The 16,053-nt window shown below is 44.2% G+C and overlaps 1 protein-coding gene across 3 annotated transcripts in view; it reads left to right on the top strand.

Annotated features, from left to right (window-relative positions):
• LOC140391608 (palmitoyl-protein thioesterase ABHD10, mitochondrial-like) overlaps positions 1-12,829 on the top strand; it is a 74,537-nt gene extending 61,708 nt beyond the window's left edge. For 2 of the 3 annotated variants that reach the window (XM_072476267.1, XM_072476266.1), the window contains 2 exons: positions 3,778-3,915; positions 12,188-12,829. In XM_072476267.1, the coding sequence (XP_072332368.1) occupies positions 3,778-3,915; positions 12,188-12,529 (480 nt within the window). In that variant the 3' untranslated portion in view covers positions 12,530-12,829. Of the gene's footprint in view, positions 1-3,777; positions 3,916-10,614; positions 11,759-12,187 lie in introns of those variants that run through there. The other variant, XM_072476268.1, reaches the window with a different exon arrangement.
• Positions 12,830-16,053: the final 3,224 nt, after the last annotated feature.

The following is a 16,053-nucleotide window of genomic DNA, read 5'->3' as shown; positions in this document are numbered from 1 at the left end:
CATGACCTTCCCTGCACAAAACCATGCTGCCTATCACTGATAAGTCTATTTTCTTCCAAATGTGAACAGATCCTATCCCTCAGTATCTTCTCCAACAGTTTGCCTACCACTGATGTCAAGCTCAAAGGTCTATAATTCCCTGGATTATCCCTGCTACCCTTCTTAAACAAAGGGACAACATTTGCAATTCTCCAGTCCTCCGGGACCTCACCCGTGCTCAAGGATGCTGCAAAGATATCTGTTAAGGCCTCAGCTATTTCGTCCCTCGCTTCCCTCAGTAACCTGGGATAGATCCCACCTGGACCTGGGGACTGGTCCACCTTAATGCCTTTTAGAATACCCAAAATTTCCCCCTTCTTTATGCCGACTTGACCTAGTGTGTTTAAACATCCATTCCTAGCCTCAACATCCGTCATGTCCCTCTCCTTGGTGAATACCGATGCAAAGTACTCATTAAGAATTTCACCCATTTCCTCTGACTCCAAGCATAAATTCCTTCTTTTGTCTTTGAGTGGGCCAATCCTTTCTCTAGTTACCCTCTTGCTCCTTCTATACAAATAAAAGGCTTTGGGATTTCCTTAACCCTGTTAGCCAAAGATATTTCATGACCCCTTTTAGCCCTCTTTGTTGCGCGTTTGAGATTTGTCCTACTTTCCCGATATTCCTCCAAAGCTTCATCAGATCCCTGGCCACTGCTCCCGCTGAAAATCTGAAGTCCGCTTCTCCGGCAGCTGTGTCCCCGCCACTCTCCTCGCGTGTGTCCCCGCCGCTTTCCTCGCGCTCTTTCACTGCAGGCTATGACATCACGGTTCAACTTCTTTCTACTTCTACCTGCCCTCGAGTCTCCCTCTTGATCTTTACTCGGCTGGGATCCTTACAGTGATTGTCTTTTTTATTGGTTAGAGGAGGAGGTAGAGAGGGAAACACTGAAGAAGTGTTTTGGGTTTAACTGTCACTTGACAACAGCTCCTCCACAAACAACCTTCAAGATACGTTGACCGCAAGGCACTAATGCAAATTTCCCCCGCAACAGCTAATCAGCATCTCCGCTCTACTGCCCTCTGCTGGATGCTTGCCTTGACTTGAACAACCAGGGTGTCTTGCTTAGGTACACTTTCTGGATGCAGTGACCGCAAGGCATGTATGCAAATTTTCCCCACAACAGCCAATCAGCAGCTCCACTCTACTGCCCTCTGCTGGATCTCTGGTTTGAGGAAAGAATTCAGGGTTGGAATTCAGGCATCTGGTGCATTTCAATATATTGGACTGGAAATCAGACAAACTAAGTTAGGGGCAACTTTACGTCAGCAATTTTAGGGGCAACTATACGTCAGCAATCGTATTTGGAAAGCATCAACCCAATAGCAGTTAGTCGTGGCCGGGTTTCACATAAAGACGCAATGGTTTCAAAGATGGAAAAAGAGCAACTTGCAAGTTTAATTGGGCAACTGAATTGGTTCGGTAGACAGACTGGACCGGACGTGAGTTTTGATGTCTTAGAGTTGAGGACAAAATGAATGATCCCAAAATGGAAGACGTAATAAGGGCAAATAAAGCGTTGGCCAAACTAAAAATGCAGGAGTGTGTTTTGAGGTTCCCGGTTTTAGGTGACCTTAGGCACTTGAAACTCATAGTTTATAGTGATGCGTCCTATGCAAATTTATGTGATGGGGTTTCAAGCGCAGGAGGTTTTATAATTTTCCTTTTGGGGAACAATGGCAAATGTTGCCCTCTTGTGTGGGAAACAAAGAAAATAAGGAGAGTGGTCAAAAGCACTTTGGCTGCTGAGACGTTAAGCCTTGTAGGGGCGGTGGATATGGCCTTTTATATATCTCAGATATTGACAGAAATTTTGGGATTAGGGGATTTGGGTAATATACCTATTGACTGTCACATTGACAATAAATCCCTGTGGGAAAATGTGCACTCTACAAAAAGTGTCAATGAAAAAAGGTTAAGGTTAGACATCGCAAGTTTGAAGCAAATGTTGGACAGAGCGGAAATAGCAAAAGTTGAATGGGTCGACAGTAGCTATCAATTGTCAGACTGTTTTACAAAAAAAGGGGCGAGTTCACAGATATTGTTAATGTTTCTGTGACTTGTTTTTTTTTCTTCCAAAAAAAAGGAGGGAAATTACATGTGTGTTTTTGAGTTTCTTGTAATTTTGTTTTCACCTAATAATTTTGTTTTCTCCAAGGAAGGGGAGACTGTTAAGTAATGGGTTAAGAGACATTCCAATTAGTTGTCTCATTTATGTTAAGTATCCAATAATTGACACTGATATGTAAAGGGGCTTCAGGTGGCCTTTGTGTCAGGTGATATGATGTTAGAGTTTTGTGCAGAGTCTGTGAAGTAAATTAAAGGTGTTTGTAATAAGGAGCAGTACCTTTGACTCTTTATACAACAGCAGCTAAACGTCCAACACTGAGAAGGATGTGTATGATGAGGTCATATGGAGCTTGTGAGTGAGGATAGATCTGCGATTTAGGAATCAGGAAAGGTTGTGAGGAAGTGTGAGTGGCCACACGCTTTTAAGTAAGATGCCTGTGGCCATTCTCCTTGTGTCAGGACCTGCTGCTGCCTGTAATGAACTCATATCCTGGAAGAGGGAGAGTGGCTATTGTTAACAGGTATCAGCAGATATGTGCATTGTCTGTGATATCTTACATCGTTGAAGAGCCTTGAGATGCATCTGAAATATGAGTGAAACCCGAGAAAGATGGAATAAATTTGAATGTGTGAATGTTACTGTGTACTTAAGTTGCAGAAGAAGTATGTTAAGATTGTGATGCTGTTGCTGATGCATTTATTGAGAAGTTAGCTTGAGATGGGATTCACCCTGAACCATTTGTGACAAATATTCAAATTGTCTGCAACACGGTGGCACTGCAGCCTACGGTGCTGAGGACCTGGGTTCAAATCCCGGCCCTGGGTCACTGTCCATGTGGAAATTGCACATTCTCCCTGTGTCTGTGTGGGTTTCACTCCCACAACCCAAAGATGTGCAAGGTAGGTGGATTGGCCATGCTAAATTGCCCCTTCATTGAAAAAAAAATAATAATTGGGTACTCTAAATTTATAACAAATAAAAATTTCTGCAACACTGGAGTGGAACCGGGGGTAGGGCTCCCACTGTCATCTCTTCAGTGATCTCCTCCCACTTCTGCAACATTATTTGACTTTGTGGCCTCCTGCCTTGTGGTAACAGGATATCCCTCCTCCTCTTGTACTCCTCCATCGTGACTTCCAGTGCCACATTCCAGAATCTCTTGAGTCTCCGCTTTCCCAGCGGAGGTGGTAGAGGCGGGCACAATAGCATCATTCAAGATGCATCTAGACAGATATATGAACGGGCGGGGAACAGAGGGAAGTAGATCCTTGGAAAATAGGCGACAGGTTTAGATAAAGGATCAGGATTGGCGCAGGCTGGTAGGGCCGAAGGGCCTGTTCCTGTGCTGTAATTTTCTTTGTTCTTTGTTCTCCCTCATTCTTGGAATCATCCTGAAACATGTCATTGCCTCTCAGCTAGCACACTTCACACCTTCAGTGGAATTGTGCAATACAACTTCATGAAAATTGTTCCTCGTCAGCAGTTGACCCTCCTATTGGAACCTAAAACCAGACTTCTAAATAGACATGCCTTATTATTATAGCATCCCCTTAAGTGGCTCTTTTCATTCTTTCCCAAAATGTTCTCTTTTAATTGGATAGTAGGGAGGAGAGTGTCAATATATACCATTCATTCTGAATAGTAAATGTATTTTCTTTCTTTTTAAGGTTGTCGTGGGTTCCAGCATGGGTGGGTGGCTGATGCTCCTAGCTGCAGTAGCACGCCCAGATAAGATAGCTGCGCTTGTTGGCATATCTACAGGGGCTGATTATTTGGTAAATGCTTTCAAACAGCTCCCTTTGGAGGTAAGTGCAGTGCACTCTCATCCTATTTGTGAAATCTGTAAACTAATATGCTTTAAGCTTAAAGATTTATCTTTGCCCTTTCTCTTCTTCCCACACCACCCCACTTTACCCAAAAGAACTGTTGGTTTTTCAAAATGATTAAGTCTAAATAACCCATAACCTACTACTAATATAATCATTCATTCAAAATATGAACTGTTGCTAGGGCTAACTGCTAATGTAATCCTACTGGCGAGACATCTGTTACAATTCGCAAGCATTTGTAATTCCATTTTCTATGTTGTTTCATTTTAAGAAACAAATGATTTAATCTTATTTTCAGAATTGATTCACCATCTTTACACTTTTTTTCAAAGAAAGGAAGTCTTTTTTTTTAAGGAAGTGTGTAATGTTTGTATATCAAGTTGCCCAAAACTGACTCCCTCCTTCAACTGGTTTGTGTCAAACATAACAACAAGTTGATAAGTGTGTATGCGACGCATTAGCCTGTTTAATATACGCTCTTTTAGATAGATTCACAATATAATGTGCAAATAAAGTAAACAGATCAAAAATGCTAAAGATATCATTGGAGTGAATTTCAAGTTCCTTTCTACTGGGCAGTTCAAGAATTTCTCCCAGAAAGTCATGAGTTATAGTTGGCACTCATTGTTAAGAAATATTGGATTTTTTTGAAAAATCAAATGAAAGACAGAAATGCATGTTCACGAATTAAACTTTATACTTTAAACCTCTATTGTATATTCACAAAGATCATGAGACCATCCTAAAGCAGTGAAACACAACATATAATTGCACTAAAAAGCAAAAAGAGCATTAATATCTAGAACATAGAACAGTAGAGCACAGAACAGGCCCTTCGGCCCTCAATGTTGTGCCGAGCATTGTCCGAAACCAAGATCAAGCTATCCCACTCCCTGTCATTCTGGTGTGCTCCATGTGCCTATCCAGTAACCGCTTGAAAGTTCCTCAAGTGTCCGACTCCACAATCACAGCAGGCAGTCCATTCCACACCCTAACCACTCTCTGAGTAAAGAACATACCTCGGACATCCCTCCTCTATCTCCCACCCTGAATCTTATAGTTATGCCCCCTTGTAACAGCTACATCCACCCGAGGAAATAATCTCTGAACGTCCACTCTATCTATCCCCCTCATTATCTTATAAACCTCTAGTAAGTCGTCTCTCATCCTCCTCCGCTCCAAAGAGAAAAGCCCTAGCTCCCTCAACCTTTCTGCATAAGACCTATCCTGCAAACCAGGCAGCATCCTGGTAAATCTCCTTTGCACCCTTTCCAATACTTCCACATCCTTCCTATAATGAGGTGACCAGAACTGCACACAATACACCAAATGTGGTCTCACCAGGGTCATGTATAGTTGCAGCATAACCCCACAGCTCTTAAACTCAAGCCAGCTGTTAATAAACGCTAACACGAGGGCCGAAGGACCTGTTCTGTGCTGTACTGTTCTATGTTCTAGATATTAATCCTCTTTTTGCTTTTTAGTGCAATTATATGTTGTGTTTCACTGCTTTAGGATGCACTGTATAACTATATCTAAATTGTCTCATGATCTTTGTGAATATACAATAGAGTTTTTAAAGTATAAAGTTTAATTAGTGAACGCCTCCTTCACGGCTCTATTCACTTTTGTTGCAATCTTCAGAGATCTGTGGACATGAACCTCACGATCTCTCTGTTCCTCGACATTCCTCAGAACCGTGCCATTGACCCTGTAATCCGCATTCAAATGTTTTCTCCCAAAATGAATCGCCTCGCACTTATCAGGGTTAAACTCCATCTGCCATTTTTCGGCCCAGCTCTGCATTCTATCAATGTCTCTTTGCAGCCTACAACAGCCCTCCACCTCATCCACTACTCCACCAATCTTGGTGTCTTCAGAAAATTTACTGACCCACCCTTCAGCCCCCTCCTCCAAGTCATTGATAAAAATCACAAATAGCAGAGGACCCAGCACTGATCCCTGTGGTACACATTGTAACTGGTCTCCAGTCTGAAAATTTTCCATCCCCACCACCCTCTGACTTCTATGTGATAGCCAGTTACTTATCCAATTGGCCAAATTTCCCTCTCTCCCACACCTCCTTACTTTCTTCATGAGCCGACCATGGGGAACCTTATCAAACACCTTACTAAAATCCATGTATACATCAACTGCTCTACCTTCATCCACACACTTAGTTACCTCCTCAAAGGATTCAATCAAATTTGTGATGCAAGACCTACCCTTCACGAATCCGTGTTGATTATCCCAGATTAAGCTGCATCTTTGCAAATGGTCATAAATCCTATCCTTCAGGACATTTTCCATTATCTTCCCGACCACCGAAGTAAGATCCTGGCCTATAATTACCAGGGTCATTCCTATTCCCTTTCCTGAACAGAGGAACAACATTCAACACTCTCCAGTCCTCTGGCACTATCCCCGTGGACAGCGAGGACCCAAAGACCAAAGCCAAAGGCTCTGCAATCTCATCCCTTGCCTCCCAAAGAATCCTTGGGTATATCCCATCTGGCCCAGGGTATTTGTCGACCCTCATGTTTTTCAAAATTGCTAATACATCCTTCCTCAGAACATCTACTTCCTCCAGCCTACCCGCCTGAATCACACTCTCATCCTCAAAATCATGGCCCCTCTCCTTTGTGAACACTGAAGAAAAATATTCATTCAACGCCTCTCCTATTTCTTCTGACTCCATGCACAAGTTCCAACTACTGTCCTTGACCGGCCCTACCCTCACCCTGGTCATTCTTTTATTTCTCACATAGGAGTAAAAAGCCTTGGGGTTTTCCTTGATCCGACCCGCCAAGGACTTCTCATGCCCCCTCCTAGCTCTCCTAAGCCCTTTTTTCAGCTCATTCCTTGCTACCTTTCTAACCCTCAAGCGACCCTACTGAACCTTGTTTTCTCATCCTTACAGACGCTTCCTATTTCCTCTTGACAAGACATTCAATCTCTTTTGTGAACATGGTCCCCTCACACGGACATTTCCTCCCTGCCTGACAAGGACATGCCTGTCAAGGACACGCAATATTTGGTCCTTGAACAAGCTCCACTTTTCATTTGTGCCTTTCCCTGACCATTTCTATTCCCATCTTATGCTCCCTAATTCTTGCCTAATCGCATCATAATTACCCCTCCCCTAATTATAAACCTTGCCCTGCCATACGGCCCTATCCCTCTCCATTACAAGAGTGAAAGACACCGTATTGTGGTCACTATCTCCAAAGTGCTCTCCCACAAACAAATCTAACACTTGGCCCGGTTCATTACTCAGTACCAAATCCAATGTGGCCCCCCTCTTGTCGGCCTATCCACATAGTGTGTCAGGAAACCCTCCTGCACACACTGTACAAAAACTGCCCCATCCAAACTGTTTGACCTATAGAGGTTCCAATCAATATTTGGAAAGTTAAAGTCACCCATGCCAACTACCCTGAGACCTCCACAACTATCCATAATCTGTTTTGCAATTTCTTCCTCCATATCTCTATTACAATTTGGGGGCCTATAGAAAACTCCTAACAATGTGACCGCTCCTTTCCTATTCCTAACTTCGGCCCATATAACCTCAGTAGGCAGATCCCCTTTAAACTGCCTTTCTGCAACCGTTAAACTATCCTTGATTAACAATGCGACTCCTCCACCTCTTTTACCACCTTCCCTACTCTTACTGAAACATCTATACCCCGGAACTTCCAACAACCATTCCTGTCCCTGTTCTAACCATGTCTCCGTAATGGCTACAACATCGTAGTCCCAAGTACCAATCCACGCTCCAAGTTCACCTACCTTATTCCGGATGCGCCTTGCATTGATGGAGACACACTTCAACCCACCTTTCAGTCTGCCGGTACACTCCTGCGACCTTGATACCCTCCTCAGTACCTCACTACTATCCACACTGGCTTCTGGAACACAGCTCGTTTTCCCAGCCCCCTGACAAATTAGTTTAAACCCCCCCGAAGAGCCGTAGCAAATTTCCCTCCCAGGATATTGGTGCCCCTCTGGTTCAGGTGCAAACCGTCCTGTCTGTACAGAACCCACCACCCCAGAATGTGCTCCAATTATCCATGTACCTAAAACCCTCCCTCCTGCACCATCCCTGCAGCCACGTGTTTATCTGCACTCTCTCCCTGTTCCTCACCTCACTAGCACGTGGCACCGGCAACAAACCAGAGATGACAACATGGTTTGTCCTGGCTCTCAGCTTCCACCCTAGCTCCCTAAATTCCTGTTTTAAATCCCCATCCCTTCTCTTTCCTATGTCGTTGGCACCGATCTGTACCACGACTTGTAACTGCTCCCTCTCCCCTTTAAGGATTCTGAAAACACGGTCCGAGACGTCATGGACCCTGGCACCCGGGAGCAACATACCATCCGTGAGTCTCTTTCACTGCCACAGAACCGCCTATCTGTCCCTCTAACTATCGAGTCCCCAATAACTATTGCTCTCCTGCTCTCCCTCCTTCCCTTCTGAGCCACAGGGACGGCCTCCGTGCTGGAGATCCGTTCACCGTGGCTTACCCCTGGTAGGTCATCCCCCTCAACAGTATCCAAAATGGTATACTTGTTACTGAGGAGAACGACCACAGAGAATTCCTGCACTGACTGCTTCCTCCCAGCCCCTCTCACCGTCACCCATCTACCTTGATTCTTCGGAGTAACTACATCCCTGAAGCTACTATCTATGACCACCTCTGCCTCCCGAATGATCCGAAGTTCATCCAGCTCCAGCTCCAGTTCCCTAATGCGGTTTCTGAGGAGCTGGACATGGGTGCACTTCCCACAGGTGAAATCAGCAGGGACACTGACGGTGTCCCTCACCTCAAACATTCTGCAGGAGGAACTGCCTTCCCTGCCATCCCCTCTAGATAAAAAAGAAAGAAAGAGCTTACCTGTTATTCACTCTACCCCTTAGGTTAAAGGAGGTGGAAGGGTGGGGGACACTACAAGTATAGTGTCTAGGGTTTAGAAACTGCCCAACTTAAATACAGGTAAAAATACAACGCTTAACCAGCAACCACTGCGCCCTACACGGGAACAGTAATCAGCTGTTATGGGCCTGCGCAAACAATGTAAATCTTTACTACTTACCCAGCAGTCACTCTGTCCTCACTCCGACCGGATTCAGCTGGAAACTCCCAACAGTAAGTTTTTTTAAAAATGTACTCCCCTTCTCAGCAAGCACTCACTCAGCAACCACTGCGTCCCGCACGATAATACCTCGGGGAAAAGAAAAACTACTTCCCAGTCACCAGCCAATCACTTACCTGCAGGCTGTGACATCACGGTTCAACTTCTTTCTACTTCTACCTGCCCTCGAGTCTACCTCTTGATCTTTACTCGGCTGGGATCCTTACAGTGATTGTCTTTTTTTTTGGTTAGAGGAGGGGGTAGTGAGGAAAACACTGAAGAAGTGTTTCGGGTTTAACTGTCACTTGACAACAGCTCCTCCACAAACCACCTTCAAGATACGGTGACTGCAATGCACTGATGCAAATTTTCCCCGCAGCAGCCAATCAGCAGCTCCGCTCTACTGCCCTCTGCTGGATGCTTGCCTTCACTTGAACACCTCAGGTGTCTTGCTCAGGTACACTTTCTGGATGCAGTGACCGCAATGCACTGATGCAAATTATTCCCACAACAGCCAATCAGCAGCTCTGCTCTACTTCCCTCTGCTGGAACTATAAACAGAAGGTGCTAGAAATACTCGGGTCAGGCAGCATCTGTGGAGAGAGGAAGAGATGTTAATGTTTCAGGTCAATGACTTTTCGTCACTTCAGATGAGCGTCAATGTACAGAAGGGAATGTAGACTCTGAAAAGATGTGCTTAAAATTAACCCATTAGATAATAACCTTTACTGGTGTCGCAGGTATGATTACATTAACACAGCAATGGAGTTACTGTGAAAATCCCCTAGTCGCCACACCCTGGCGCCTGTTCGGGTATACTGAGGGAGAATTCAGAATGTCCAATTCACCTAACAAGCACGACTTTCGAGACTTGTGGGAGGAAATGGAGCATCTGGAGTAAACCCACACAGACACGGGGAGAACGTGCAGACTCCACACAGACAGTGACACAAGCCGGGAATCGAACCCCGGTCCCTGGTGCTGTGAAGCAACAGTGCTAACCACTTTGCTGGAGCAACCTTGGGTATTATTGAGAAAAAATTGCAAAGGATCGGTATCTCCTGTTTAAATAAATTGCCACGCGAAATGACTACCAAAAACTTTCTATCTGTTCAGTCAGTTCCAATCAAACTAGAAGATGATGAATGACAATTTCTCATTCTGTCTTAGACTGAGCCAGAGGAGGTACCAGGAGGGAGAAGGTTGATATAAGACCATAAGACATAGGAGCAGAATTAGGCCACTTGGCCCTTCGAGTCTGCTCTGCCATTCAATCATGGCTGATATTTTTCACAACCACATTCTCCTGCCTTCTCCCCATATCCCCTTATTGATCAAGAACCTATCTATCTCTGTCTTGAAATAAGTTTGTTGAGGGAGATCAATAATGCATAGAAGGGAGTAGGGCTTTAAAAAGATGTGCTTCAAATTAACCCATTAGATATGAGGGTGACCCTGGGGAATGCAGTATCATGAAAAAAAATGATCCTGTGCAATTAGAATGAATCAGTGATTGTATCTCCTATTTATTGACTACAGCTCCGCCTTCAACACCATAATACAAGCCAAGCTCATATCAAAGCTCCAAAACCTAGGACTTGGCTCCCCACTCTGCAACTGGATCCTCGATTTTCTGACCAACAGACCACAATCAGTAAGAATGAACAACAACACCTCCTCCACAATAGTCCTCAACACCGGCGCCCCGCAATGCTGCGTACTTAACCCCCTACTCTACTCCCAATACACACATTACTGCGTGGCAAAACTTGGTTCCAACTTCATCTACAAGTTTGCTGACGATACGACCATAGTGGGCCGGATCTCGAATAACGACGAGTCCGAATACAGGAGGGAGATAGAGAATCTAGTGGAGTGGTGTAATGACAACAATCTCTTCCTCAATGCCAGCAAAACTAAAGAGCTGGTAATTGACTTCAGGAAGCAAAGTACTGTACACACCCCTGTCAGCATCAACGGGGCCGAGGTGGAGATGGTTAGCAGTTTCAAATTCCTAGGGGTGCACATCTCCAAAAATCTGTCCTGGTCCACCCACGTCGACGCTACAACCAAGAAAGCACAACAGCATCTATACTTCCTCAGGAAACTAAGGAAATTCGGCATGTCCACATTAACCCTTACCAACTTTTACAGATGCACCATAGAAAGCATCCTATCGGGCTGCATCACAGCCTGGTATGGCAACTGCTCGGCCCAGGACCGCAAGAAACTTCAGAGAGTCGTGAACACCGCCCAGTCCATCACACGAACCTGCCTCCCATCCATTGACTCCATCTACACCTTCCGCTGCCTGGGGAAAGCGGGCAGCATAGTCAAAGATCCCTCCTACCCGGCTTACTCACTCTTCCAACTTTTTCCATCGGGCAGGAGATACAGAAGTCTGAGATCACGCACGAACAGACTCAAAAACAGCTTCTTCCCCATTGTCACCAGAGTCCTAAATGACCCTCTTATGGTCTGACCTCATTAACACTACACCCTGTGTGCTTCATCCGATGCCAGTGCTTATGTAGTTACATTGTATATGTTGTGTTGCCCTATTATGTATTTTCTTTTATTCCCTTTTCTTCTCATGTACTTAATGATCTGTTGTGCTGCTCTCAGAAAAATACTTTTCACTGTACCTCGATACACGTGATAATAAACAAATCCATCCAATCCATCCATCCATCCATCTAGTTAACTTGTGTTCAGCATGGGACAGAAAGGGATCTCAAATGTCTCTACTAATTCATATGTGCTAACCCAGAAACTAGCAAAAGCTGATGGACAAAAAATGGATGCTTGTGTGCATTAAATACTTTGCTTTGGATTCTTGCTGACTAAAATTACCATATAAAGGGCTAATTCATTAAATGCAGAACAGTCTTGGTCAGTTAATTCTAATCAGCAAATAATGAGGATTTCCTGTCCTATAGCTGTTAAAGTACTCCAAGTACAGGTAGTTACATATAAATGGCTAGATAGAAATTGATTGATTGTAGGTGACAGAGACAATTAGGAATTAATGAGAATCGTGACTGATGACAATCTATTGTGATAATCAGTTATGACATTTTAAAACAGTTCCTAAATTGCTTGTTTCTCGTAGGTACAGAAAGAAATCAAAACAAATGGCGAATGGTATATTCCAAACAGCCACAAGGATGCAGGATTTTACAAGATCCCTTACACCTTTATTAAGGATGCTGAAAATTACTGTCTGTTGCATGGTGCCATTCCAGTAACCTGCCCTGTGAGGCTCATTCATGGTTTGAAGGATGAGCATATTCCTTGGCAAATCTCACTGAAGGTGGCGGAAGTTGTTATTTCTAAAGATGTTGACATTATTCTTTGTAAAAATAGTGAGCATCGAATGAGCGACAAAGATGATATAAAACTAATAGTAAACCTAATCGACGATCTAATAGACAAACTTACAAAACTGGCATAAATGGGTAGGGTTAGAAATTGGTGCCAAAGGCATATATAATTAACAGTACTGAACCAATGGAAACTGTTTTTATCATCATTTCCTGTGATGTCAATACTCTGTTTAATTATTTTGAATGGGTCGTGTTTTTGGAGTATGTACCTTCGAGCAAAAGATCTGTTCTCAACAGAAAATGATGCCAACATTTTGATCAATGCCTAACATGCTAGCATGGTATAATCACATGTAGTTTGAGCAATAAACACTGTAATATGTAATCCAATTACTAAATATGTATAGATAAACCTGTTTCTTCTTGTAGCTAAGGCTTGCTGTGTAATGATTTTAATTTTCCATTAGTCAGTTACATGTGTATGTTTCAACTGCAGGTCTCGAGTAATTAACATGTCTCAAATCGCTGCATCTGTACGTAGATAATGAGCTGTAACTTGTGAACTCCAGGATATTATATTTGGGGGGTACCCCAAAGCTGGGTGGGGAACACCTCCCCCCTCCCCCCCACACACATGCTGGAAAGTGTAAACTTCCCATGGGCAATTGCCGAACACTTTCCGGCAGTACCTTGACTGAAAAACAAGAAAGGAACAGAGGAAAGCTGGAGGTTTCCAGTAAGCCTTTTTGAGGACAGAACCAGGTCCAAAATCCACTAGGAGGCAAAGAGAAGGGTGGGGACAGCTTTGCTGCCTGGTCCCTTCACTCCCTCTAATCTACAAATGCAAGGTCTGATGCATGTTTCGTTTGGTGCTCCTCCATCTGAACCAGTGGCAAGCTGAGAGCATAGAACATAGAACATTGCAGCGCAGTACAGGCCCTTCAGCCCTCGATGTTGCGCTGACCTGTGAAACCACTCTAAAGCCCATCGACACTATTCCTTTATCGTCCATATGTATATCCAAAGACCATTTGAATGCCCTTAGTTTTGGTGAGTCCACTACTGTTGCAGGCAGGGCATTCCATGCCCTCACTACTCTCTGAATAAAGAACCTACTTCTGACATCTGTCCTATATCTATCTCCCCTCAATTTAAAGCTATGTCCCCTTGTGCTAGACATCACCATCCGCGGAAAAACTCTCTCACTGTCCACCCTATCTAATCCTCTGATCATCTTGTATGCCTCAATTAAGTCACCTCTTTACCTACTCTCTAATGAAAACAGCCTGAAGTCCCTCAGCCTTCCCTCATACATCTTCCCTCCATACCAGGCAACGTTCTGGTAAATCTCCTCTGCACCCTTTCCAATGCTTCCACATCCTTCCTATAATGCGGCGACCAGAATTGCACGCAATACTCCAAATGCGGCCACACCAGAGTTTTGTGCAGCTGCAACATGACCTCATGGCTCCGAAACTCAATTTATCTACCAATAAAAGCTAACACACCGTACGCCTTCTTAACAACCCTCTCAACCTGGGTGGCAACTTTCAGGGATCTATATACATGGACACCGAGATCTCTCTGCTCATCCACACTACCAAGAATCTTACCATTAGCCCAGTACTCTGTCTTCCTGTTATTCCTTCCAAAATGAATCACCTCACCCCTTTCTGCATTAAACTCCATTTGCCACCTCTCAGCCCAGCGCTGCAGCTTATCTATGTCCCTCTGTAACTTTTAACATCCTTCCGCACTGTCCACAACTCCAACGACTTTAGTGTCACCTGCAAATTTACTCACCCATCCTTCTACGCCCTCCTCCAGGTCATTTATAAAAATGACAAACAGCAGTGGCCCCAAAACAGATCCTTGTGGTACACCCCTAGTAACTGGACTCCAGTCTGAACATTTCCCATCAACCACCACCCTTTGTCTTCTTCCAGCTAGCCAATTTCTGATCCAAACTGCTAAATCACCCTGAATCCCATGCCTCCGTATTTTCTGCAGTAGCCTACCATGGGGAACCTTATCAAACGCTTTACTGAAATCCATAAACACCACATCAACTGCTTTACCCTCATCCACCTGTTTGGTCACCTCAAAGAACTCAATCAGGTTCGTGAGGCACGATCTACCCTTCACAAAACTGTGTTGACTATCTCTAATCAAATTATTCCTTTCCAGATAATTATACATCCTATCTCTTATAAACCTTTCCAAAACTTTGCCCACAACAGACATAAGGCTCACTGGTCTATTGTTAACAGGGTTCTCTCTACTCCCCTTCTTGAACAAGGGGACAACATTTGCTATCCTCCAGTCTTCTGGCACTATTCCTGTAGACAAAGATGACTTAAAGATCAAAGGCTCAGCAATCTCCTCCCTAGCTTCCCAGAGAATCTGAGGATAAATCCCATCCGGCTCAGGGGACTTATCTATTTTCACACTTTCCAGAATTGTTAACACCTCCTCCTTATGAACCTCAAACCGTTCTAGTCTAGTAGCCTGAATCTCAGTATTCTTCTCAACAACATTGTCTTTTTCCTGTGTGAATACTGATGCAAAATATTCATTTAGCACCTCTCCTATCTCCTCGGACTCCACGCACAACTTCCCACTACTGTCCTTCACTGGCTCTACTCTTACCCCAGTCATTCTTTTATTCCTGACATATCTATTGAAAGCTTTATGGTTATCCTTGATCCTACCTGCCAAAGACTTCTCATGTCCCCTCCTGGCTCTTCTTAGCTCTCTCTTTAGATACTTCCTAGCGAACTTGTAACTCTCGAGCGCCCTAACTGAACCTTCATGTCTCATCTTTACATAAGCCTCCTTCTTCCTCTTGACAAGTGTTTCGAATGCTTTAGTAAACCACGGTTCCCTTGCTCGACCACTTCCTCTCTGCCTGACAGGTACATATTTATCAAGGACACGCAGTAGCTGTTCCTTGAACAAGCTCCACATTTCCATTGTGCCCATCCCCTGCAGTTTTTCTCTCCATCCGATGCATCCTAAGTCTTGCCTCATCGCATCAAAATTGCCTTTCCCCCAGATATAACTCGTGCCCTGCGGTATATACCTATCCCTTTCCTTCACTAAAGGAAACGTAATCGAATTGTGGTCACTATCACCAAAGTGCTCTCCTACCTCCAAATCTAACACCTGTCCTGGTTCATTACCCAGTACCAAATCCAATATGGCCTCGCCTCTTGTTGGCCATCATCTCAATCACTTGAATTATGCTAGCCACGCCGCACTTCAGCAAGCCCATGCTTTGGACGATGATAGACGGGCACAAATCCTGAATGCGTTGAATGTCACATTTCAAAAGCCCATAAACATTTCTGCTATCGTAGACCTCAAACCTAAAAAGACTGAAGAGCCAGAGGAATTTCTGGAACGTTTTAATGAAATCTACCGTGGGCAGTCAGGTGACTTGCCATACCAAAATGGTGAGAATTCCCCTCAATATTGTTAATGCATTGCCTACCACCTTCCGTGGCTACTGCCATGAAATGTAATAACATGAATTGGACAGAGAACGACCCTTCTCAGATGGCCAGGGCAGTCACATTTTATTGGAAGGAGGGTGTACGCCAGGAAGGAGTCTCTGTTACAAAGATTAAGACTGAGTATGTAATGAAAAAGG

Source organism: Scyliorhinus torazame, chromosome 15, assembly GCF_047496885.1.
Source record: "Scyliorhinus torazame isolate Kashiwa2021f chromosome 15, sScyTor2.1, whole genome shotgun sequence".
Lineage (NCBI taxonomy): Eukaryota > Metazoa > Chordata > Chondrichthyes > Carcharhiniformes > Scyliorhinidae > Scyliorhinus > Scyliorhinus torazame.
Note: the sequence above shows the minus strand (reverse complement) of the source record. Positions and strands in the feature narration are given on the sequence as shown.